Consider the following 25,039-nt stretch of genomic DNA (forward strand, 5'->3'; position numbering starts at 1 on the left):
GAATCGAGGGAAGAAAACAGACTCTGAATCTGATCAGAGAGCATCATGTTCACCTGCTTCTATAGCCACCAGAGCAAGCACGTTCTCCGCGAGTGGTCCTGCTGCCGTGCTTGCTTGAAAAAAAACATACAAGTAAGACAAGACACTCCATAAAACAGAAACATTTCAGAGAGCAACTAATCTAAGGGAGGCACCAGTTCAAGTGGCGAGGACGACATGTTGCACAGAATATCTGTGGAAGGCTTAATTGCTAAGGATGCAGTTTATCACTTGCCCTGCCTTTCTTCCTACCTGAGTAAAATGAATCTTAAATTAAAACCATCTAGTAACACTACAACAATACAGTCGCCTTACAACTCTGTGTTTTATCACCTAGTTGGAGACAATACAACAAGAAGGCTCATCTCCTGTCAAGCTGCTCCAAAGATATAAAGCCCTGCTTCCCTCAGATGTAGAAACTGCAAGCTATTCCAGTAGCAAATCACAGGCAAGATTAGCAAAACACTGTGGCTCTGTAATTTCATTCCATGCACAGCATGGGCAAGGCAAGTCGACCATTGTTCTATGCTGCGCAACAACATTAGCTGATGCTGTCCAAGCTGCTAGTAATCTGAAGCAAGATCTTAAGTCACCCAAATGTTTTGTGAATGTTCTTCCAGTGAGTGAGCCTGACTAACTGCTTTCAAATGATCAAGTGGTTCCTTATAATACCACTTCAACCCTTCAGTCTGAAAGAGCCAGAACGAAAGCCTCAGAATATTATCCAGAGCCAGGTGATTGTAGAGGCCAGCTACTTCTGTGCCCCAACTGGGACATGAGTTTGGTCTTTCTTTGATAGATAAGCAGGCATATAACTCAGCCACCAATGAGTACCATCCTGCTGAAGACACACAGAGAAAGTGCCTCTCAGTTGCAGAATGCACAATGTTTAACAGTTCCGAAGTTTTCACACCACTGCACGTAAGCCTTACTGCACAGCCACCCCGTCAGTTTGGGTCTCTCAGGCTTCACCTTCAGAGACCCTGCATCAGTTATGACGAGCTGAGGCAGCGCATCCCTAGTGCTGCCAAAACCAAAGTAGAAAGACTCCAGGGAGGTGCGTTCATTCCAAACAGAATCGTACCACTTCATGCCAGTGCAACTCTCATCCATGAAGGAGATGAAAAGATAGACATCAACATAGAGACCGCTGATGGTGTGACAGAGTGCTGGGAACCAATGGCTGGGCCAGCACTCTGATCACTTAAACTCCCATTAATTCCCCCGGAGTGGATCTGAATGGGCCTAATGAGCAGATCAGAATGGGTTTGGGAGGACTAAATGGGTGAATTATCCCATTAGAGCAGAAGGTGGCAGTGGAAGGAAGTACTGAGGAGAAAGGCAGGCAGGCTAGTGGAATTAGAACCAAGAAGGGTCTCTGGATGAAGAGATCTCTTCTCTCTTCAGCAGGGGGATAATGAGAAACAAATGCTGTGGTTTGTGAATTAGAAAGGTGGTAGGAAGAGCAGTGTAAAGAAACTACATCGTGGTGTTTAATGACTGACGGTCTCCAAAGAGCGTGTGAAGACAGACAGAGAGGAGAAGACAGGAGCGAGGCCTCGTCTGTGACAAGTGAAAATAACACCTTCCATTCAATGGCTAGAGCAGTATTTCAAGAAACAGTCTGCCAACAGTCCTGAATTGTTAAGCTTCAATCTAACCATCAACAGGACAGGACAAGTGTACGTGCCTCTGAGAGCCTGATCCTGCGAGATGCATCCTTAGCCCTTACTGCAGACAACAGGAGCTTAGGGTACTCAGAGCTCTTTGTAGGGGACACTGCATCCTACATGCATGGATTGGGTCTGAGAAAAGACCCAGCGAGCAGGCTCAATCCGTCCCTCTCAGCTCTGTGTCAGGAAAGGCCCATAATTACTGGCTAGTGATTAGGCAGTATAGTCCGCAGTATAGTCGCTCGCCTAGGCCAGGACGCAGGGCGTGCCACGTGGGGACAGCACAGTCTCTTTGTCAGTCAGGGCGCTGGAGGGAACCACCAGATCTGCCCCTGTCCAGCAGCACACTGAAGAATCCCTTTCCTACCCTTTACAGTGAGTCCTGTCTCTTCTCTAACACAGGAGGTATCACCGGGAGGGAGAGTGATGCCTGGTCAACAGGCCCTCCCACCCCATTCCTGACCATGGGCAAGAGAAAGGAAAAGGTCTGAGGGGGAAAAAGGCAAAGAAACTAAGGAGGTGGACAACCAAGAATAACCCTGATGGGGGCCCCAAATCCTGGTCCTGCAGGGAACACAAAGCAAACAAGCCAAATCCAAACCAACGCCTATTCCTTCAGTAATCTAACCGGTAGGATGGGGGAGGCAGCAGCATCACATGTGCACATCTTCAGGCTAAGCTTTGGTGTGCATTTAGGTGCCTAATTATGTAGCAAAATGCAACTGCACAATTCCAGCGAGCCTCTGACCATGCCCCGGCACTGGGACGCTGTCAGAGAGCGATGCTCTGGAACTACTTCATATGAAGCCAGTCAGGACTCTGGGGGCACCTCCACTCTCTGAGCAGCTTGTCTCCAGGGCAAGAAGCTTACACAGCTTCCACCTTCCTAGATCTGACCTTGGAGCATTCAGCATCCCCTTCCACATCATGTGCTTCCCACACTGAGTCCGCCCGGGCGGGGCTTCCGAGGAAGCCAGAGGATCCTGCACCCCAACTCCGCAGTCAGCAGTGACTCTCAGCCAGCCAGTAAAACAGAAGGTTTATTAGATGACAGGAACACAGCGTAGAACAGAACTTGCTGACACGGAAATCAGTGACTTTCAGCCAAGTCCATCTTGGAGAGTCCTGGGCCAGAAGCCCTGGACTCCCCCTCTTCCAGTCCCCCCAAGCAGACTGCCAGCTTCCAGGGACCCGACCTCCGACACCCCTGTTGCTCCTCCTTCTCTTTGTCTCCCTTCCCAAGCAAAAAGTCACCTGGTCATCACCTGGTTGCATCCCCCTCCTGAGTCTCAGGTTACGAAGGGCACTGGCCATAGCCTGTCTGCAGGCAGCTGGAGCAGCCTCACCTTCCCCAGAGGTCTCAGCCAAAGTCATACCCCCCTATTCCCACCACTGAGGTATTGGTGCAGCACACAGGGAAACTGAGGCACATACAGTATTCAAGCAGAACAGTAAGACTCACATACAACTTAACAAGGGAAAATCCCCACTTCGTCACAGACGCCCTCACCCACGGGAGCAACCAATTCGTCCTCTTTGGCACCTCCTGCTGGAAACAGCAGTGTGTGCAAGGGGCACAGCTCTCAGCCTGGCCCATGGCACACCAGGGATTCTTTTGGAACATCTAAACCTCCGCACCACTGCTTGCCCTCAGGGCTTCTGCTGGGGGAGAGCAGCTGTATTGTACAGCACGGGCTCCACAGAACGGTTAACCAGAGCATCCCGGCTCGGTTCCCTCCCTGGCCAGCACCGCACAGCGAGGGCGGCAGACCCCAGGGTGGAGCAGGGCTTGCAAGTCACCTCGTGCTGACTCAGCCCACTTACTGCCACCAAGCACCTAAACAGAGCCCCGGGCCTCCTGCCCACCTGGCTGGAAGAGGAACCTTGACATGTGCAAGGGCACAGGAGTCAAAGGCAAACAGCAGGCAGAAAGAGAGGTTGCCATGAAATTCCAAATCGCGTGCCGGGTGGGTCTGAGACTGCAAAACCCAGGAGACACCTGCCCCATCTGGGGAGTCTGTCCTAGCTCTGGGTACTGTTTTGCTGTCCCGAGATCTCAGTGAGGACCCAATACTATTCCTGGGTGCAAGACAATGATTTGTCTGGAACAGCCACAGCTCTGGCATCACTGGGCTCCCCTACCTGGTATTCCACCACTTCCCCTGCAACTCTGCTCCTCTGCTCTCCGGCGACGAGCTCAGGGGATCCGTTCTGGTCCTCCTGGGTGCTGCTGGCAGACGTGGTACGGCTGCCCTGGGAGGACTCCTTGGAATCCTCTTCAGTGAGGTCAATCAGGGGCGCCTGGACAGACATGCCCGTCCTCCTCTTAGAGCACTGGGGAGAAGGAATAGGGCATGAGAAGCCAGAAGAGGAAGGCAGGGAGGGAAACAGAGGGGAGGGGAGGAGAGAGAGAACAAAAGCATGAAGGGCCAGGAAGGCAGCACAGACCCATCCTGCGTCACATCATCCCTGCAAACTGCATCCCCCAAACGCCCTAAAACACCGCATTTCCAGGCTGAGCATCAGAGAGAGCCAGACTCACCCCAGCCTCTTCCTCCAGAGCCCTGGACAGGCACCAGGATAAAGCTTTGCTCTTGAAGCCACACTACATACCACGTGGGCTCCAGTTCTGCCCTCGCCAATTCAAGCTCTCCCTGTGTGTGGTCCCCTGCCCCAGGCAGAGCCCTACCCGAACAGGAGCCAGGGACTCCAGGTCATTCTCTTCTTTAAGTTTCGTCTCGTGGAGATTCAGACCTGCCTGGAATATCATGCGAGCTGGAGGCTTCTGCCTCAGGCTGCTCTCCCAGCCAGCAGCCCCACGCAGTCGCACCTGGAACCCAGAGAGGACAGGCCTTGGTTACACCCTTCATGCTCTTTCCCCAGCATAGAGTCAACACAGAGAATACGTTTAATCAGTACTGATGCGTTCCCACAATGCACCGCAAGGGCCATGCTGTGACCATGGGCCAGTTTCATTCTACTTGTAGGGCCAACAGCCATCGGAGAAGGAATTGGGAGTGACAGCAGCAGAGGCTACGAAACGGGCGTGGTCCAGTGGGCAGGGCACTAGCTGGCGGGCAGGAGGCCTGGGTTTTCGTCCTAGCTCTAGCACAAACCAGCTGGGAGATGTGGCGTGAATCCCTCCATCTCTCGGGGCCCCTTTTGCCTCCTACCTTGTTACCTCAGCAAGAGCTCGGTCAGCCTGACACTACCTCTCACTGTGGAAAACAGTGCAAAACGGGGCCCCAACCTTGACTAGAGCCAACCGGTGCTACAATAACCATGTGTATTGTCATGTGGTATCTCAGCATCTCATTGCATGGGCCTGGTGCCTCTAAACTACTTGATATTCCACCCCCAAGAGACCCATTATTCTGTCCTTGGGGCAGTTACCTTGCCCCAAGAAAGCCCAGCCCAGATCCTAGAAGGGAATCCCTGTTTAGAGGGACAACTTTTGTTTTCGGTCATTGTGTTTCACTGACTGTCTCTACTCCTAATACCACCATTTCTTGGCAGAGAGGTAACCACACACATGTTTAAAATGCAACAAAAAGGACCTGAGATTTGGCAGCTATTCTGAATGCTGTGGACTCTGGAACACAGTGTCTGCAGCTGGGCTGTACTTTGGGGAGAAGGTTTTCTCTCTGCAGTCCCTTCCTAGGCCCTACCCCTCGTAGACCTATACACACACAGGCTGATTCTGCAGAGGCTCCCTCCCATGGCAGCTTTTCCCCTGTGGTTTGTAGATCTCATGTTCAATGAAACATTGTAAACCGGGCGGGCTTCCTGCATCTGGGGTAACAGAATTTTAAAATAAAACAAGTCTTCAAAGCGGCCTATGGGTGAACAGGCCCTTCAAGCAGACAGAATTTTAACCCCTGAGTTTGTTTTAGAGCTTCTGCCATCGAAAGGTCTGTCCTCACAGGAAGATCTCTAGTTTTGGGGTTTCAAAGTCAACACAAAGTTATGCTGGAGGCCAGAAAGGCCTTTGAATTCATCGTTTGACACATGGAAGTGAAAGGCAAAAGTAACCAGCCCCAGTTGCAGCAAGGTCCCAGCTCGTGTCTGGGGGAGGCAAAGGTTTGCAAGCTGGCTCCAGTTCCTTCTTTCCAGTCTTTCACTCTCAGCCATGCTTTGGCCTTCTCTATAGCACCTTCCACACAAGGATCTCAAAACAATTGAAGAGCACCAGTGAAAGAGCCCTCCCAGCTCCCATGCGAGGCAAGTACTCCCCCCACATTTTAAAGACAGGGAATCTAAGGTGGAGAGAGGGGAAGGGACTTGCTCAAGGTCTCACCATCCATGGCAGAGCTGGAATTAGAGCTCCGATCTTGCGCTTGGATCACAAGACCATGTACCCTTGTAAAGGAATATAAAGCTTACACCTTCTATACCACACTCAAATCCTGGGGCGAGAGGGGAGGGAATTATTGACTGTGTCTCATTGTTGACACGCTCTTCGTTCTATAAACAGAAGATAACCCAGCTATAACTGAAGGCTGTTTGGCTTTTTGATTTTCTTTTTGATTAAACTGTCCCTCAGAATTTCTCTGGTTTGAGAAAGAAGCTAGAGCAGTTTGGCTCCCAAACTGCCGACAGAGACTGCAACAAGGGCCAGACTGGATCAAATGCACGGTCCATATTGAATACATCTAGGAAGCTGCCAGGCTTGTCACAGGGCCAATTCCCGCAGCACTTCCTCAGGCCACAGGAGTAAAGAACAAATGAGAAGCACAGAATTTGGCCCGCGCAGTTATCAGCAGCACTTCCCAGCTGAGCTGTGCGCCTGTTTCACCGAATGGGCTGTTAAACCACCATGCAGACACGTGCAGTGTCTCTCAAATGCGGCCACCAGCAATTTCTTTGCTGCCAAAAAGCCTGGGCAGAGACTGGGGGCACGGGCAAAGTAGCACACGGCTGCTGCTCCTGACTAGCTGTTACCCAGGGCAGCGAGATGCACTGCCTTGGCGCCGGCCCTGGTGCCACCACAGGGATTGGCACCCTGCACCGTGCAGCCTCCTTGGGGGCTCCAGGCAGTGCCCCTGGAGACGTGGGGCTGGTGTACAGGGCGCCGGAGGAGGCTCTTGTCAATGGAGGCGGCCGCAGCATTCGGTTGCCGGGGCACTCCCCTGGGCAGCTCTCCCACTCCCGCCTGGCTGGGGCATGGGGAGCCAGGCACTTCACACGCAGCTGTGAGTTCCCAACCCACCTTCCCTGGGGCGTCTCTCACTGCCAGGCCACAGGAGGCAATGGACAGGCAGACAGGTTTGTCAGAGGCCACTAAAGGCCTCTAAGGCCACCAAAAGATTTGTTGCGACAACCCCAAGGACACCACAGAATACAGCCCAGGGAAACCAGAGCACAATGTTCCACGAAGGGAAAAAACTGACCTCCTGAGCCTCGCCGAGCTTCATGGGCCAAGACAAGTTTTCCTTGGCGAGGTCTTCCTTGGCAACCTTCTTGCTCCTAGTGGACACTATTCGTAGGTCCACAGCCTCTACAGGAAAAAAAGTCCAAAGCAATACTGCCCTCAGTCAGTTGCTCTGGAATGGGACCCGCTTACAACAGCATGGAATTTGGTATAAATCAACAAGTCCTGATTTGGAGAAAGAGAGATCTCACCCACGACCCTCCCACCCTAGGGAAGAAATCTGGCCCAACTCTGAAGATTCTGACATTCTCAGACCTCACCTCTGCAGGATTGCGAACCCCAAGCATTCAAACATCATCAGTCAGCTGTCAACAAATTGTGAGATTGCCTTAAAAATTGTAAAGGGTTTTTATTTTTTAAATGATAAATGTTAGGCCTTTAGGGTGCAATAATGGTAACTGCCAGTTCAGAGAGAGCTTTTCAGCAGCAGACCTCAAAGCGCTTTACAGAAGACGTCAGTATCATTATCCTCATTTTATACATGAGGAAACTGAGGCACAGAAGAGAAGCAACTCCCCCAAGGTCATCGGCAAAGCCAGGAATGGAACCCCGGTCTCCTGAGTCCCAATTCAGTGCTCAACCCCCTAAGCCGCGCTGCCGCTTCCTCTTTGTATTTTCAAGCTTTTCTCCACAGCCACACAGGCTAGAAATTTACTCCTTTCTCTTTTTAATTAAAGCTGACAGTCTGACCCAACCACACGATTCCAGGAGCTGGGGCACTGGGGAAATCTATTCACTATTACAAGACTCTTGATAGAATCGCAAGAGTTGGCAAAACTCCTTTTGTGCATATTTATTTGTCCTCTGTGTTGCTTGCCTGGCTCAGGGTGGCACAGTCAAATGACTCAGGGAGGCAGAGCACAGCTGGTCACATGATTCAGGATGGCAAAGCCTGTCACATGGCTCCGGGCAATTTGCAATAGGAGCATGTGTTGCCATTGTTAATTATGATGTCTCGTCAATGTGCTCTACGGCTCAGAAGATGCCAGTGGTTTATTATTAACTTGTGCAGCATCAGTGAAATAAATCAAGCACACCGAATACCAGCGTGTGAATCTGCCCTACTGCGCTTGCTCACTGCCCACCTTGGACCCAGTCCTGCTCCCTCTCAAGTCAATTGCAAAACTACCTTTGTCTTCAATGAGAGCAGGATCCAGCCTTACAAAGATAAGAGCCACCGTAGAGAAGCCCGACCTATACCAGCACCCAACGCAATGATCTCCACTGCACCCAGCACCACCCCCAAGAGGTTAGCCGTGGAAATCCAGAGCCCAGCCCATGCTGCGAGTACAGTAAGAGGAGACTGACCTTGTGTATTGAGCCTCCCATTTGCTTCCAGAGCTGGGGAAGAAGCTTCTTCTTCAGCAGGGTCACTGCAGCCTCCATTGACAAAGACCAGCTCTGCCCTGCAGTCTGTCTCCCCATCGCCATGGCACTTGTCTCTTTTCATGCTAGCCTGCGGAAATGATTTGCAGTACAACAGGGGAGAAATTTAGCCACTCACTAAATACAGCCAAGTCAAGTCTGAGAAAGACAAACTGGGCTGCGTAACCTACTAAATGCAGCCCAACTGAACATCCACTTAGCGGCTTTCTTAAGGCCTGGTCCAATGCCCATGGACATTAATGGAAATTCACCGACGCGAATGAATGTTACATCAGTCCCTTTCTGTACCCCGTCCTGCTCAGATTCACACACGGCTCTGATTCTGCTCAGTGTTGCTCCTTACATCATTCTCCATGGGGCCAGGTAACAATCCGAACGGCGCGTCTAGGCATTAGTCCTGAAGTCAGGCCAGTTTCACATGCCAGCGACTTCAGTGGAGCTGCTCCCAATTTATCCTGGTGCGCATGAGAGGAGAAATACCAATCTAACAGACTGGATGGACATCTTAATCTAGAGCGGAATTTCTTGTTCCGGATTTCAAGCTGCTGTCCCCAGTCAAGCTGGAGGAAAGAGATGTCTCCAAAAAGCCTATATTACCAGGGAAAACCAAGTCCCCATATTGCCACTAGACTGGTTATTTTCCTTTGAGAAATGCGCGAGGGGATTTGTCCTGTAGTTCAGGGCAATAGGATGAGCTGGGGCAGCAATATTAAAATGCACCAGCCAGACAGCCAGTGGGGACAAAGTCATGCAGATCACACTCAGCTGCAGCTCCCCCTGAATTCCAAGGGGGCTTGGTTGCAACAAAGACCGAGCGAGAGCTGCAGAATCCAGCCCAGGAGACGTGGTTTATTCTAGTTCTAAAAAAAACAAATAACGCAACAACTTTGATTCCTAATGTAAGGAGTTTATCGGGGAGTCCAGACAACACGTACACAATAGCACACTTTCTGCACAAAAATCCACCCACCCTATAGAAAATAAAGAAATACAGCAGGTTAGCAGCTCAGGTCCCCACAATCGCAGCCCGGCTCCAGCTACTTTGGGAGGGCAGCTACGGCAACTGCAAAACCTGACATCAAGACAAGGGCCGTTACAAACATTCAGTTTATTGGCATTTACACCAATATCAATAGCTTAAACAACTCTCTTTGTGCACTGGCAAGCAGTTGTAGTGTCTGGTTAAACAGATATAAATCTCCCACTAAAATGCTGCCCGGCCCTTCTCAGCAGGGGCAACCAAACCAAAGCCATTGTGAGATTCTTATCCAAGCTCCTTTGGAGACAGAATGAACCACAAAGTCAGAAATACAGAACCAAACAGGGCAGGGGCTTTTTCAAATGTTTAAAATGTTTCTGATTCTCATCAAACTGCCCACGCACCTCCTCTCCCTGAGGTGAGCTGCAGAAGGCAACATGGCAGAAAGCACGGGTCTTTTTTTGCAGAAGGTGGTGTGAAGGGGGTTAAAAATCCAGCTTATTATGGGATGCTTTAAACTGACTAGGGGACAGCCATTGCCACCCCATACAATATGTCTGCTGAAAAATAGAGGGCCAAATTCTGCTCTCAGTCACATTGGTGGGGAGCTGGATTAATGCTGATGTAGTCCAGAAAATACACTTCCAGCCCTACCCTGACATTGCCTCAGGCCTCTGCCTCTTCCAATCCATTCTCAGCATCTTCCAACTCTCTCCTCTCCTCTTTGGCCTAACCAAGGCTAGTGCATTGTTTTCACGGTGGTCCATATGGGACAGAGAAAGATGTGACCAGAGAAGCTAGGCAGGGAGGCAGTGGAAGTGTTCTCTCCCCCAGCACTGACATTCAAGGGCCCCCTTACGCTCCCTTCTCCCTCAGCAGACTAGGCCTGTGAGTCCCACTTTCCAGAGGAGATTCAGGAGCCAGGGACAACATCTGCTCCTTGTTTCATTGGTGCTAGCATACTGAAGTTGCAGGGAGCACAAAGGGGGTGGAGCTGAGAGCATGCATCCCTTCCATGAACCCTGGGAGGCACAGGGTCGCAAGCTACTTGAGAGCAGGGGCTCAGCAGCCAGGCGTGTTTAATTATGCAGAAGGGCTTCAACTGAAGTAGGGGCATAATCTTGATAGAGTCAGAGTAATTATTAATTTAAAATGTTTTCTCTTCAGCCAAACCACAGGAACCATTTAACCAAGTCTAGAGCCACTGGCCCACCTAATGAATTGTTTATAGGGGGATAAAACTATTTCAGAACTGGCAGTGAGATGGATTCACTACTACTGCTCAGTTGTGACAACTGACCGAGGGAGGGCCCAATCCTGCTCCTATGGAAGTCAATGGCAACTGCCATTCACTGCACCGGAAGTAGGATCTGACCCATTCTGGACGAACACAGCACATCAGCTCTAGGGGTAGGAAATGCATCCTGAGTGTCTTATTAGAATTTCCTCCTCCTTGGTCTAACTTCCCCTCATCCAGCTAGAACCAGCACCAGCTTCACCTTTTCCTAATCAGCAAAGATTCACTGAGAACGACACAGCTACTGTGGATCTAAAGGACACGAGGTTGCAGGTTTGGGCCTGATCCTGCTCCCATACATGAAATAAGTATTAGGTTATTGGGCCCAGCCCTACAATATGAATAATTATCAAGAGCCCAGCCCTTCCCTATTGAATCCAACCCGAGCAGTGCCGTTCCAAAGTGTTTTGCAGATTTCAGAAACTAACAACAACAAAAAATGGATAAAATAGAAAAGGAAAAAAAAAAAAGGGGGGGGGGGAGGACTGAAAACATCTTCATTGCAGACATAGCCAGTGAATTCACTGTGGTTGCAGCAGGATCACTGAAGGCCCAATTGGACCCGTCACCCATTTAGAGATCAAACATTTATAACTTTAAATAAGTTGGTGGTTTAAGTACGGGAGAGTCTGTCACCTACAAAATTAAATTCTCCGCTCCCCACCAGAAATGTAATGATGAATAGGGTCTCATAACCCTGTACAGGGTGCAGGCAACAGTGTTATAACTAAAGTTATAAAGAAAACCTGGATTTGTGCTGGAAATGGCCCACCTGATGATCACTTTAGATAAGCTATTACCAGCAGGACAGTGGGGTGGGAGGAGGTATTGGTTCATATTCTCTGTGTATATATAAAGTCTGCTGCAGTTTCCACGATATGCATCTGATGAAGTGAGCTGTAGCTCACGAAAGCTTATGCTCTAATAAATTGGTTAGTCTCTAAGGTGCCACAAGTACTCCTTTTCTTTTTGCGAATACAGACTAACACGGCTGTTACTCTGAAACATAACTAAAGTGATTTTTCAAATCGCAATTGGTTCTAAAAGTCTTCATTTTTGCCTAAAAACAGAACCCTCCATTTCCTGACAGCTCCCCACTAGGGGTCATGCTCTTTCTCTGGAGAACACACACGTGTGGGAACAAAGAGGGGCCCACAAGGAGTTCTGTGGAGGGCCTCAATCTCTGCTTGGGGCCTGATCCAATTCCACTGATGCAGACGCAGCAGAATGGGTGCTTAGAGCATTCTCCTGCCAGCACAGCCATAGTCACAGCAACACACCGGTGCACAAAATGGGGTCTGCTCTGCTTAGTACTCAGCACACCATGCGTTTGTGTCGGCCAGAATTTCTCATCACTGTCGCAAACATACATCCTTAATGTCACCCTGGGGCCTCCTGAGCTGTGGATTGTCAGCTGGGATGCACAGTCTTGAGCCAAAGAACAAAGACAGGGCGGGTTTTTGTTTTTCTCCTCTCTCTCTTTTTCTCTTATTCAGACAAGGGTTTATTTTCTCCCCCCCCCCCCAACCTGTCCAGCAGTTCCCATGCAACGAGAGGCACTTCACCTGAGCCCACGTGTCTCCTGCCCTCCCAATATGTCCTTGCTTGGTCCTGTTTTAGTAAACGGAAGCTCCCAGACTATCTCAGAAGCACTCTGGACCAAAGGGCTGCAGTGCAGCATCTTCCCTTGGACCAGTGAAGGAAGCCATCTTGCTGCTGTGTAGCAGGAGCCATGATGTGACATGAATGTTGTCTACAACTTTTCCCAGTGTAAACCCATGTTTTTCCTGGGACATTTTTAACTCAACTTGAAGGGCCTGATCCTGAGAAGCACGAAGGACCTGCTGTTCCCACTGGCTCAGAACCTGAGGCCCATATTCACCCAAACTCCCATTGACGTCACTGGTATCTTACCTGACTCAGGACCTAGTGAAATCTTCCCTAGGAGCAGAGGGGTGCTGGTACCCATTGACCAGGTCACTGATGTCCTCTCCAGGTAGTTCTGCATCCAGGACCAGAGCCTGGGTAGGAGAATCCTATCTTTTCTCTCTCTCTCTCAACTTGGACATAAATGCCTCTGTAATCTATGTGTTATAGGCAGTACAGAAACAATTGAGGTTTCTGCTTTCAGCTCTTCTTTCACCTCATCCGACAAGCATGAAGGAGCCGTCTGGACTGAACTTTTAGAGAAGACGTTTTGACCTTAAGACTGGTTACGCTCTTGACACAGGTCATCAGTCAGGTGTCCATCCCACACCTGCCAAAAGCAAAAAGTCCCCACAAAGTGCACATTCAGATCCTTTCCCCAGAGCACAACAACAGTGTCTGAACACAGGGGCAGAAGAAAGAGAGAGTCTCAAGCTAAGTAAACCCCTACAGCTGTTTGTAGCAATCCCACTGATCCAGCACATCTGCTCTCAGACCAAATGAACAATTACTGGGAGCTGCCCAGACTCGCTAGACTCCCCTCAGCTACTCAGAGACCTGAAAGGCCTGCTGACTACTGCAGCTAGCAGCTCAGGGGGAGCAGCATTTCCTCCCCCGAGATGCCTCACCCGGAAGCTGGGAGTAACAGACTCACACACCTCATAAACAAAGGCAGCAAAGGTCACAGTTTCTCTCTCTAGGGACTCCAGGGTCCCTCCACAGATTTCAGGTTACTACTGAATATTAGGAGTTTATTACTAGAGACAGGCCAGACCCTGAACCCTGGATCCAAACATCTTGAAACCCACCCCTACATCCACATCCAAATTTTGCAAATTACCTCTATCTTTAGAATAAGTCTACACCAGAATCCCGGCTTTGAACAGCCCTGAACTCAGGGATGTCCAAAATCTGCACCTGGGTTTTGCTGCCTGATCACGGCTGGTTAGTACACAAACATTCAAAGTCTGTAGCGGGCAATAAGGGCTTACTCCTGTTTCCACTCCAGCCACCACTGCTACGGAGGGCTTCTCTAACCAAGCTGCATTTTTCCCTTCCTAGCGTGCATGAGCGATCCCGAGGGAGAACACAGCAAAGACCAGGCACTTGAGTTTAACCACAGCCCCAAAGCTCAACCCCAGGCAGGTACGTAGGGCTGGCCCGAGCGGTAAAACTAAATCAAGTGCCTTATCTCCACTGTAAAAAGAAAAGGAGTACTTGTGGCACCTTAAAGACTAACCAATTTATTTGAGCATAAGCTTTCGTGAGCTACAGCTCACTTCATCGGACGCTCAAATAAATTGGTTAGTCTCTAAGGTGCCCACAAGTACTCCTTTTCTTTTTGCAAATACAGACTAACACAGCTGTTACTCTGAAACATCTCCACTGTGTTTTCACCTCCGGCTCCCTCGTGCGGGATAGCCACCCCAAGGGTAAAAAAAAAAAAGCTTTTTCAGCAGTGAAGGCAGGCCCTGGGTATTACAGTACAGCAATCTACAGCAACAGCTCGAATCGTTAAAGAGCTGAATCCTGTAATCTTCATTCAGACAAGGGTATGTTCTGGGCTGATCCAGTAAAATGCCTTACTATTTTTAAGAGGGCTGTGATTTCTTGTGAGCATCTCAGTCAGGCTCCCCCAGCAACACAGCTCTCTAAGGGGGTCTAACGCACGTGGCTTTCAGAAAGGACTCTCCTTCATGGTGAACCCCAGAGCTAAGGAGTTCCGACATTTCACTGGGGGTCTTTTAGTATTTCATTGAAAAGAACTGTGTGTTGTTTGAAAGTAAACATTCTCCTACAGAGCTGGTATCCCATACACCACAACTGTACCAGAAAGTGAAACAGGCCAGAACGTACCATACGGGCTTCGGGGCTGAATTTTCAAAAGACAGGCTGTATGCTGGGCCTGCAAAATACGTACAGGCATGGAACAGATGGCTATTTGCATGGACATTTTCTTGGGACAGCCTCAGCACTCACTTTTTGAAAATATTGCTTCACTGTCCAGGATGAATGGAAGAGGGTAGTAACCAACCAGTCCAAATGGTGCAAAGCAAGTTAAAAAACTACAAAGACCTGGCCAGGGTGACCCCAGTTTTTGTGACTGCCAGCCCTGGTTTATTGCAGCCCATTAAATCTAGGAATGAAGGTGCACACCCTGAAAAAGCTCTGACTGATACTGAACAGGATCTGCAACAGCCCACCTCCTTATCATCACAGCCATTGTCCATTAACGCACCACTCCAGTGCCCTGCTCCCTGCACTTAGCTCCCACTGAATACAAAGCTCCAGTGAATATAGGAGACAGAGCTTTTTTCAGGGGCCAGCCCCAGACTGAGAACAAACTCCTCCAGGAGCAAAGAACCAACCCAAACCTCCCCATTTTCCTCTCCAAACGCATGGTACATTTCTTTGACCTGCCTTCTCTAGCGTACACAGATAGCAATGTGTGTATATACAGATTATATATAAAAATTAAAAAAAAATAAAAACATCCAAAACTAAACATCCCCCTGCACACACTTCTTCCCCTGGGGAGAGAAGGAGAGAACAAACATGTAATAGTCACAGTTGCTTAATGCATGACTGGGAAGACACTCAGGTACTATGGTGATGAGCACAGTGTAAGAACCTATATGGAACAGAATAGAATGATTCCAGGTCTTGATCCCGATATTCAAAGCCCTCCAAGAGGCTGGGCCCAGCTACTCCCGGGATACTTCTGCATCTGGAACCATGATCTCGCCCCCAAAAGTTACATCCCACTGAGACAATGAAACTGTTGAGATCAGATCCAGATCCCAGCTTTGCAGCCCAGGCCATTTCAGGTTTGCCATGCTGGGTAAAGATCATGTTGTACTATTCATTGCTTACAGAGCAACACAGATCCACCCCTGCCCTAAAGAGCTTACCGCCTACATTCAGGAGAAGGAAGGCAGAGACAGCCTTGCCTTCTAAACCCTGACTTGAGCTTCCCCTGGAAACACTATTTCCAGGCCTTTCCGCCCTTCGGAACCTGCTTGTCCCCCTAGGCCCAGTGTCCATTGCTGCTGACTACTGCAGCTTCAATTACCTGACTCCACACCCTCCCAGTCCTCATCGAAGATGCAGTTGGGCTAGTTTCAGTTTTAATTCCAGAGGAAACAGAGTTACCCTCATCAGGTACATTTCCTCTGTAGGTGCAAAGAGTGCAATGGAAACAGCCTGGTTTTGCCTGTAGATACCTCTGTGTGCATGTCAAAAGACCACAGGGAAGCGTTTTACATGATGGCTGGGATGTCAGCCATGACCCAAAAACCATTTGAATGACAAAAAAGAAATAGCTGATACCAATGGCTGATTTGGGAGCTCTGGGCCATCACTTTCCAAATGGTCTTTCATTCTCCCTAAAATAGAGCATTTTCCGCTAATCCTGAAAAGTAAAGAGGTACTTGGGGTGTGCAGTTTCACAAGAAAAGGAACTTCTTGATTTGCAGATGTGCTCGTTAAAAAGGCCAGTCCCTTCCCTGCCCCACCCACCTCCTGTTTCTACCCCCTATCCTTGCTGCCAGTTTCCCCTTTTTCACCCACAATCACAGGCTTGGAGACTTCCCCGATTTTAACTCTACCGTCTGTCTTTTTTTTGTTATTTCATCCTCTCCTGCCCCTGCTCCCACCCCCACCTTCACCTCAACCTGGCATCACATTTTAAAACGACAGCTGCCTTGTCCACACTAGGATTTCACTAATGTGTGAGTCACCATGTGTTAGCTAAAAAGTGGTGAAAAAATACCTTGTTGCCTAGAGAAAGCAAGGCCTAGGCGTTTGCTCTGAAGCAGCTACACACATGGCCAGTCACTAGTCTACTGTATTCTATTCTATATGGGTTCGTATCCCATGCTCATTGCCCCAGTATCTGAGCATCTTCCAGTAATGCATTGAGCAACTGGGACTAACATCTATCACATGTTATTTGTTCTCTCTGAGTTCTCTAACCAGGGCAAATCCCCAATGCAGAGAAGAGATTAATTACTCCCAGGTCTGGGCTGAAGCAGGAAGTAGCAGAGAGTTGCTATGTAGAAAAAGTTTGTCAGTTTCCACGGCTGTCAGCTGGGCACCTTTCACCAGTGCTAAACACATACAAGCAACAGCACAAAGAGAAATAAAGCAACAAAACCTCACTCTTTCCATCCACACCTGTTCCCGCCCTCCGCCCCGGGCCCATCATTCAGAGTTCAATGCTATAACAATAACCACAGCAATAAACAAGCCAGTCATCTAGGAAGAAATGGAGTAACTGAGTGTACCTGCAGAGAAGCAAGTAAGTGCATCCCCTACAGTTGGGCCCAGGGGAACCTTCGCTTCTTTCCAATCTCCTACTGTCTGTGTTTCCGTGGATCATTTTCTCTAATACACATTTACCAACCACAGAGACTCTAACTTTCAGCTCTTCCCCATACGTCTCCATCCAGCTGCATTTCCCATCCACCTGGGACTGGGGCAAGCTCCAGAGCTGCTGCAGAATTTGCTTCTTAGGCACCACCTAGCCCCTTCCCCATTATATTACCAAGGGAGTTTCTTCTCATTGGCCTTTGGGAGGATGAAGCAGAATAAAGTGCAGTTTCTTTAACTGTGTCACTACCTGAAGGCTTGGTGTATGGAACCTGCAATGAAACGTCTCAACACTGAAGAATTCCCTCGCCCCTTCCTTCCCCAGGCCAGGGGTAACCTGATGCCCTAGTAACCAGCCGAGATCTGCTTTTTAAAAACAAAAAACAAAAACAAAAAAGGTATTTCCAGACAACCAGTCAAAAAACTAGGAATGTATCCAAAGGTACTTGAGCATGCAAATGCCATAACTCAGGTCCCAGTGGGGAACCATTACAGCTGTTATTACTTATGCATTTGTATTACAGTAACACCTATGAGTCCCAACTGAGATCAGGGCCCTATTGTGCAGAGTGCTGTACACAGTCATGGAGATAGGTCCCTGCCCTACAGAGACTACAATCTACACAGACAAGACAAACAAAGGAAGGATTGCTATCCCTATTTTACAGATAGGAAATTGAGGCCCAGAGAGATTAAGTGATTTACCCAAGGTGGCATTCTGTCTCTCCCCAACCAGCCCACAAGCAGCCAGAGAATTCCCCTGCCATGGGCACTGCATTGTGCCATCATAGGCAGCCCTACACTGCCCCCACTGCACACTTCAGCTGTGGGAGGCAGAGAACTGAACACAGAGCTCTTACTTTTGTACCCCCAGGACCATCCTTCACCTCTGTGTAAAAACTCTTCCCAGAAATAAGTGTGAACTTCCAAGACATGACAATAAATACACTGGAAGGCAATCAAGCTGTTTGACCCATTCCTAAAGCCTACAGCTAAAAGAACCCAACACTCTATGTTTGTGGCACACAATTCTGCACATACTCATAAGCAACAATCTGAAAAGGAGGCCAAACTGAGGTTCCTTTAAAAATATGGCGCTTTATGCCTAAATCTGGGGAACACTTAATATAATGTTACCTACAGATTAGAGCAGCTCACTGGGTTCTATCTCTGTCTGTGCCACCGATTCATTGGGTTTCCTTAGGCAAGTCATTTAATCTCCCTGAGCCAAATTCATTGTGTTCCAGATAATCCCCATCCCTCTGCCAATTTCCCACCCAGAACATGAGGGAAAATCCAACTAAAAGTCTGGCTGAAACAAACAGTACTAATGTATGGGAGAGGGAAGGTTCCCAACATTAACCAGTGACCTAAATAATGATTAAATTTACTACTGTGCACTCCTGGGCTTTATAAACCCACAGCTGTGGATGCATGAAGATTCTCAGGATAATCCCCCAAGGCATGTGTGTCCCTCCCTCTTTGACAAGTTACTCATGCCCCAGGTGCAGCTCTTTTTGCAGCGTGACATTCTTCTCCATAGATTCCAAGGCCAGAAGGGACCATTGTGATCGTGGAGCGAGTCTGAGCCTCCTGCACACCCCAGGCCGGGGAACTGCCCCAAGGTAGCCCCCACCGCAGAGCTTTTAGTTCTTGGTTTAAAATGGCCAGTGAGGGAGCATCCACCAGGACTATTATTAGCGAACATCAATAAATCCGCGGGTGAGACTCTGCACAAGGGTCCCAACAGCAACCCGCCCCCGCCCCCAACTACCAGCCCCGATCATCCCACCACCCCCAAGCCAGCTCCAAATACCAGCGACAATCCCCTAATGAGATCAGCCCCATGACCTCAAAGAACAGCCACCAGCCCCAAATCAAAATACCCTCAACCCCACCCCCACCCCGAAACGCCCTCCCCTCCCCTCCCCTCCCCCTCCCGCCGACCCCAGACAAAGCCCGGCCGGCGCCCAGCGGGGGCTGCCGGAGCCTTTGCTGCCGATGTCGGACCAGCGGCGGCTGGATCCGGAGTCCGATCCCGAGTCTGCCCCGCAGCGGTCCCGTGCCCGGCTCGTTCCCTTCCCTGCCCCCCCCGCCCGGCTCTGCCCCCCCAGCGGTCCCGTGCCCGGCTCGTTCCCTTCCCTGCCCCCCCCGCCCGGCTCTGCCCCCCCCCAGCGGTCCCGTGCCCGGATCGTTCCCTTCCCTGCCCCCCCCGCCCGGCTCTGCCCCCCCCCCAGCGGTCCCGTGCCCGGATCGTTCCCTTCCCTGCCCCCCCCCCGCCCGGCTCTGCCCACCCCAGCGGTCCCGTGCCCGGCTCGTTCCCTTCCCTGCCCCCCCACCCGGCTCTACCCCCCCAGCGGTCCCGTGCCAGGCTCGTTCCCTTCCCTGCTCCCCCCGCCCGGCTCTGCCCCCCCCCAGCGGTCCCGTGTCCGGCTCGTTCCCTTCCCTGCCCCCCCCGGCTCTACCCCCCCCAGCGGTCCCGTGCCCGGCTCGTTCCCTTCCCTGCCCCCCCGTCCCAGCCCGGCTCTGCCCCCCCAGCGGTCCCGTGCCCGGCTCCCCCCAGCCCGGCTCTACTCCCCAGCCGTCCCTGCCAACTTCTGCCCCCCCCCCCCCCCCCCGCCGCCGCCGCCAGGCTCCTTCCCCTGCATCCCGACTCTGCCCCCCAGCGGTCCTGTATCCGGCTCTGCCCCCCACCCCCCCGCAGCCGTCCCTGCCCCCCCTTTTCCCCTCCCAGCCCGGCTCCCCCCGAAGTCCCGTGCCCGCTCTACTCCCCAGGCACGGCCCCCCCTTCCCGGCCCGGCCCGGCCCGGCCCCCCCCGCGCTCGCTCACATGGGTGCAGAAAGTTTCGCTCCTGGATACAAAGTTGCAGCGATTGTTGCCGCAGCCCGGCCGGCCCCTCCCCCGGCTCTGCCCCCCGCCCCCGGCGCCGCCTGGGGGGGGGTGGGGGTGGGGGCGGGGGCTGCTGCCCGGACTCACCGTTCCGCGCCGCCCCCCCCCGGGCCCCGGCGGGCGCACGGAGCCAGGCGTGACTTTTCCCGGGTCTCGAATCGGAAACTGGCAACCGCAAAGCTACGTTTACTTGGCGCGTTAACCCTCCCCGCGCCGGGCCGCCCCTCGGTCCCGCGCCGAGCCCGAGCCCTCTTCGGGGCAAGGAGCGTGCCCCCCCCCCGCCCCGGGGACGCTGAAGGAGCCCAATAAATCATACAGTAATGAGCAGTAAATGTCCTCATGCCGCTGAACAAATACAGGGTAGGCCCACACTGGCATTACCGCCCCCAGGTCCCGTCACCCCCACCTCAGAAAAGATACCTCAGGGGTCAAAAAGGGCCAGAGAAGGGCAGCGGGACTGAGGAGGGGGGTGGGGCAGCTTCCACCTGAGGCAAGGTTAATAAGACTGGGACTGTTCAGTCTAGAAAAGAGACCGCTGAGGGGGGGTTATGACCAGGATCTATAACACCATGAATGGGGCGGGAAAAGTCAATAGGGACCTGTTAGTTACTCTTTCACATAAGGAAAACCAGGGGTCACCCAATGAAATCAAGGGGCAGCAGGCTTAAACAAAAGGAAGCACTACTTCACACAATGTACGGTCAACCTGTGGAACTCACTGCCAGGGGATGTTGTGAAGGCCAAAGGTATAACTGGGTTCAAGAAAGAATTAGATACATTAATGGAGGATAGGACCATCAGTGGCTATTAATGAAGATGGTCAGGGATGCAATCCCATTCTCTGGGTATCCCTAAGCCTCTGCCTGCCAGAAGCTGGGATGGACAACGGAGGATGGATCACTTGAGGATTACCTGTTCTGTTCAGGTTTCAGAGTAGCAGCCGTGTTAGTCTATATCCGCAAAAAGAAAAGGAGTACTTTTGGCACCTTTTTGATGCATCCGATGAAGTGAGCTGTAGCTCACGAAAGCTCATGCTCAAATAAATGGGTTAGTCTCTAAGGTGCCACAAGTCCTCCTGTTCTTTTTGCGAATACAGACTAACACGGCTGTTACTCTGAAATTTGGCACCTTAGAAATTAACAAATTTATTTGAGCATAAGCTTTTGTGAGCTACAGCTCACTGTATACATCCGATGAAGTGAGCTGTAGCTCACGAAAGCTTGTGCTCAAATAAATTTGTTAGTCTCTACAAGGTGCCATAAGTACTCCTTTTCTGTTCTGTTCATTCCCTCTGAAGCACCTGGCACTGGCCACTCTTGGAAGATAACATACTAGGCTAGATGGATCATTGGTTCTGACCCTGTATGGCCGTTCTTACGTTCTAAATGTTAAATAACAACAACAAAAACACACTGCAATCAAAATAAAGAGCCAATCATCCCACGATAGCCAGCTGGAACCAAAGGATCGGTAAACCCCATAACCTTCAGGTCAACCAGCCTACACAAGATAGAGTCACTTTGCCAACAGCACTTTGCATATCTACACATCTGAGGATTTCAAAGCAGTTTTTGAACATGAATGAAGCCTCACAACAAATGCAAAATCCTCATGACAAGCTAAGCTGGGGTTACCAATGTTTAAAAAGGGGACAGAAATTTTGAAGTCTGGATGAGAGAGAGACACAATGTGCCCAGTTTCTGCCCAGGACAAGGTATCAGAGGGCATTTGGGGTTTAATGCCCCATGTCTAATTGCCATTATTTTCTGTACCTGATTCACCAGTAGGTTGCTACAGACCTGTAAGAGACAGGAATATTATTATCCCTATTTCACAGAGGCAAAGTGATTTAGCCAAGGTAACACAGGAATACATAGTAGAACTGGGACTCTCACTCCAAGACCTTTCTTCCACTTCATGCAAAAGACAGAGATGAAAAATGGAGCTGCACATGCAAAATATACAAGTGAATAAAGGAAAAAGTCCAAAAACCTAGTCCTGGATAAGCCTTCTGAAACACTGGAGATTGCCGTTTCAATAAACAAAAAGCCACCTAAACCTATAGCTAATCTGCTCTCTGCTGGGAAGATTAAAACCAGGCAAATAGGTTTTATTTTTTGTTTGTTTTTCCAAATTTGGAAAATAAAATGTTTTCATAAGCCAGACTCTTGAGATGTTGTAGGCCATGGTTCAGAACAGAATTTGTGATTATCGCCAAGCCACATTCTTCTGCCTTATGGAGCCACAAACTCTGCTCCTCTGCTAAAATCCTTTCTGTTTCTTTCTCCCCGGTAAGGAATCCAGTGGCACCTTAAAGACTAACAGATTTATTTGGGCATAAGCTTTCGTGCATTTGAAGAAGTGGGTTTTTTACCCACGAAAGTTTATGCCCAAATAAATCTGTTAGTCTTTAAGGTGCCACCAGACTCCTTGTTGTTTCTGTGGATACAAACGAACACGGCTACCCCCTGATACTTTTCTCCCCATTGACTATCCATCTCACTCAAAGCTCATTGGAAAATGCCCCTTTTCATGTCCTCTCCCCTTCTGTTATTTTTTAACTTAGGGAAAGCATTTGGGGGGATATTGTTTGTATGAAAGGCACAGTACAAAACAAAGATGCATTGTACTGGATTATAATGTAACATCCCCCGTCCCCACCACCCATCCATAGCAACACTACTGGGTAAAATGCAATGATGCTTTGAATCTATTTCTCAACAGTAAAGGGAGTTTGTCTGTGGATCAGGAGGAGAAAGGACATGCCTTTTGAGAGGATTTGGTACTTAAATTAACCTTTATAGATCCTTCCAATATGCTCAGTTCATTAATTCAGCCACTCCTGCCAAATAGGGCCCCGATCCTGCAACTTGTTCTGGGCAAACGGACTCCAAGGCTATGTGCTCTCCAGCATTGCTCCACACACTGAACCCCTGAGTCCAACTGCTCCCCAGCATTGTTCCACACAGAGCCCTGGGTCCATCTGCCTGGAAGGAATCATAGAATCATAGAATATCAGGGTTGGAAGGGACCCCAGAAGGTCATCTAGTCCAACCCCCTGCTCAAAGCAGGACCAAGGAGTTGCAGGGTGGGGGCCTTGGAGCTGAGTTTCGCTGCACATCCCTATCAGGGTGATTCAGAGAAGTCTGGAAAGAGACGGTATCCCTCCAGTAACGAGAAGTGTGTTTTCAGAGTAGCAGCCGTGTTAGTCTGTATCCACAAAAAGAAAAGGAGGACTTGTGGCACCTGAGAGACTAACAAATTTATTTGAGCATTTTTGTCACTCTGCTGGTCTTCCTCAGCCCTCACTTTAAATACATGGAGCCCGTTAACCACCCAGCACAAAGAGGCACTATCTGTCATGACCATCATAACAAAACTGCACTGAATCGGTAACATTCATTCCGATCAAAAGGGACATGTCCTCAGCTTTCACTACAGCTGCGTTCTAGTAACATGCACCGGACCCTGCCAGAACAACCGATGGAAAACCTGCAGCCAGAGCTCCACTGCTACAATGATCAACACCCCCCATAACACACCTTTCAAGATCCAGGGGCCCACACAGAGCTGTCCCTTGGGTACAGCGAATTGGGGCGACCACTCTGGGGCCCACGCTTTGGGGGGCCCCAAGGGCCAGTGTGATTGGCCGGCGCAGTCGGTCCCAGAAGAGACGAATCCGCCACTTCCGCCCCGGGCCCCGCCTCTTCCTAGGGATGGCCCTGCCGACACATGCCTATCACAACATGCGGTATAACTCATCCAGCGCACTAAATGCCCCAATAACAACTAGGTGGGTGAAACCAGACAATCACTATGCACTTGAATGAACTGACACAGGAAAATGACAAAAGATAAAGACACCCTATCACTGTGAACACTTTTCACAAAGCCATCACTCTCTATCTGACCTATCAGTCCTCATCCTCAAAGGAAACCTGCAAGACACTTTCAGAAGATGAGTCTGGGAGCTTAAATTCATAGCTCTGCTAGGCACTAAAAGTCATGGCCTGAACAGAGACACTGGATTTATGGCTTATTACAAAAATCTGTAACTCTCTACAGCCCCTCTTTTTGTCCTATGACTGCAGAGGTGTTAACAGGCCACTTCACCTTGAATGGTCCCTTAAAATAAGTGTTACGTACACTAAACAATCTGTTCCACCTTGTATTTAGCTGTGACGCCCTAGACCCTAGAAAGAGCTTTGGGTAAGATGGGCTTGTCTCTCTCACCAACGGAAGTTGGTCCAGTAAAAGATATTACACCATCCCCCTTGTCTCTCTAGTAATCATCTCAGCCCTTCCATGTGTAACTCCTGTGTCATCCCTGACCCTGAACTCCTTCTTTCCGACATCTCATCTGCCTGCAGATTGGCCTCTTGCCTTCTCTGCCACATTGCGTGTGTATACCACTGCCCCAGCAGCACCTCTGCTGCACTCCTCGTTTAAGCCTTCATCTACCTCATGGTCCTCTTCCAAAAACCTTCCTAAAACTCTCCTTTGCTGTTATGCCCACACTTAGGCTGCTGCGCTAAGATCACTGCTCATCCTGCTGAGCCATATTACAGAACAATAGAAATGTAAGACTGGAAGGGACCTCAAAAGGTCATTAGGTCCAGCCCTCTGTGCTGAGGCAGGACCAAGTAAACCTAGAGCATCCCTGACAGGCGTTTCTCCAACCTGTTCTTGAGGGGGATTCTACAACCTCCCTTGGAAGCCTATTTCAGAGCTGAACTACCCTCATAGGTAGAAAGTTTTTCCTAACATCTAACCTGAATCTCCCTTGCTGCAGATTAATACCATTACTTCTTATCCTATCTTCAGTGGACTTGGAGAACAACTGATTGCTGTCCTCTTTACATAAGAACATAAGAACGGCCATACTGGGTCAAACCAAGGGTCCATCTAGCCCAGTATCCTCTCTTCCGACAGTGGCCAATGCCAGGTGCCCCAGAGGGAATGAACAGAACAGGTAATCATCAAGTGACCCATCCCCTGTCACTCATTCCCAGTTTCTTTATAAGAGCCCTTAATGTATTGGAAAACT

General features: G+C 50.0%; 1 protein-coding gene across 7 annotated transcripts in view; it reads right to left on the minus strand.

The window, feature by feature from the left end:
- Positions 1–20,152, minus strand: part of DNMT3B (DNA methyltransferase 3 beta) — a 49,377-nt gene extending 29,225 nt beyond the window's left edge. For 3 of the 7 annotated variants that reach the window (XM_084645994.1, XM_084645996.1, XM_084645990.1), the window contains exons 1-5: positions 20,080–20,152; positions 8,452–8,599; positions 7,103–7,209; positions 4,402–4,542; positions 3,855–4,046 (exon numbers count right to left, since the gene is read on the minus strand). In XM_084645994.1, the coding sequence (XP_084502120.1) occupies positions 3,855–4,046; positions 4,402–4,542; positions 7,103–7,209; positions 8,452–8,593 (582 nt within the window). In that variant the 5' untranslated portion in view covers positions 8,594–8,599; positions 20,080–20,152. Of the gene's footprint in view, positions 1–3,854; positions 4,047–4,401; positions 4,543–7,102; positions 7,210–8,451; positions 8,600–9,499; positions 9,672–17,352; positions 17,466–19,932; positions 19,995–20,079 lie in introns of those variants that run through there. The other 4 variants (XM_084645992.1, XM_084645995.1, XM_084645991.1 and 1 more) reach the window with 4 other exon arrangements.
- Positions 20,153–25,039: the final 4,887 nt, after the last annotated feature.

The sequence above is a fragment of the Lepidochelys olivacea genome (genome assembly GCF_965140295.1).
Source record: "Lepidochelys olivacea isolate rLepOli2 genome assembly, chromosome: 13".
NCBI classification, from domain to species: domain Eukaryota; kingdom Metazoa; phylum Chordata; order Testudines; family Cheloniidae; genus Lepidochelys; species Lepidochelys olivacea.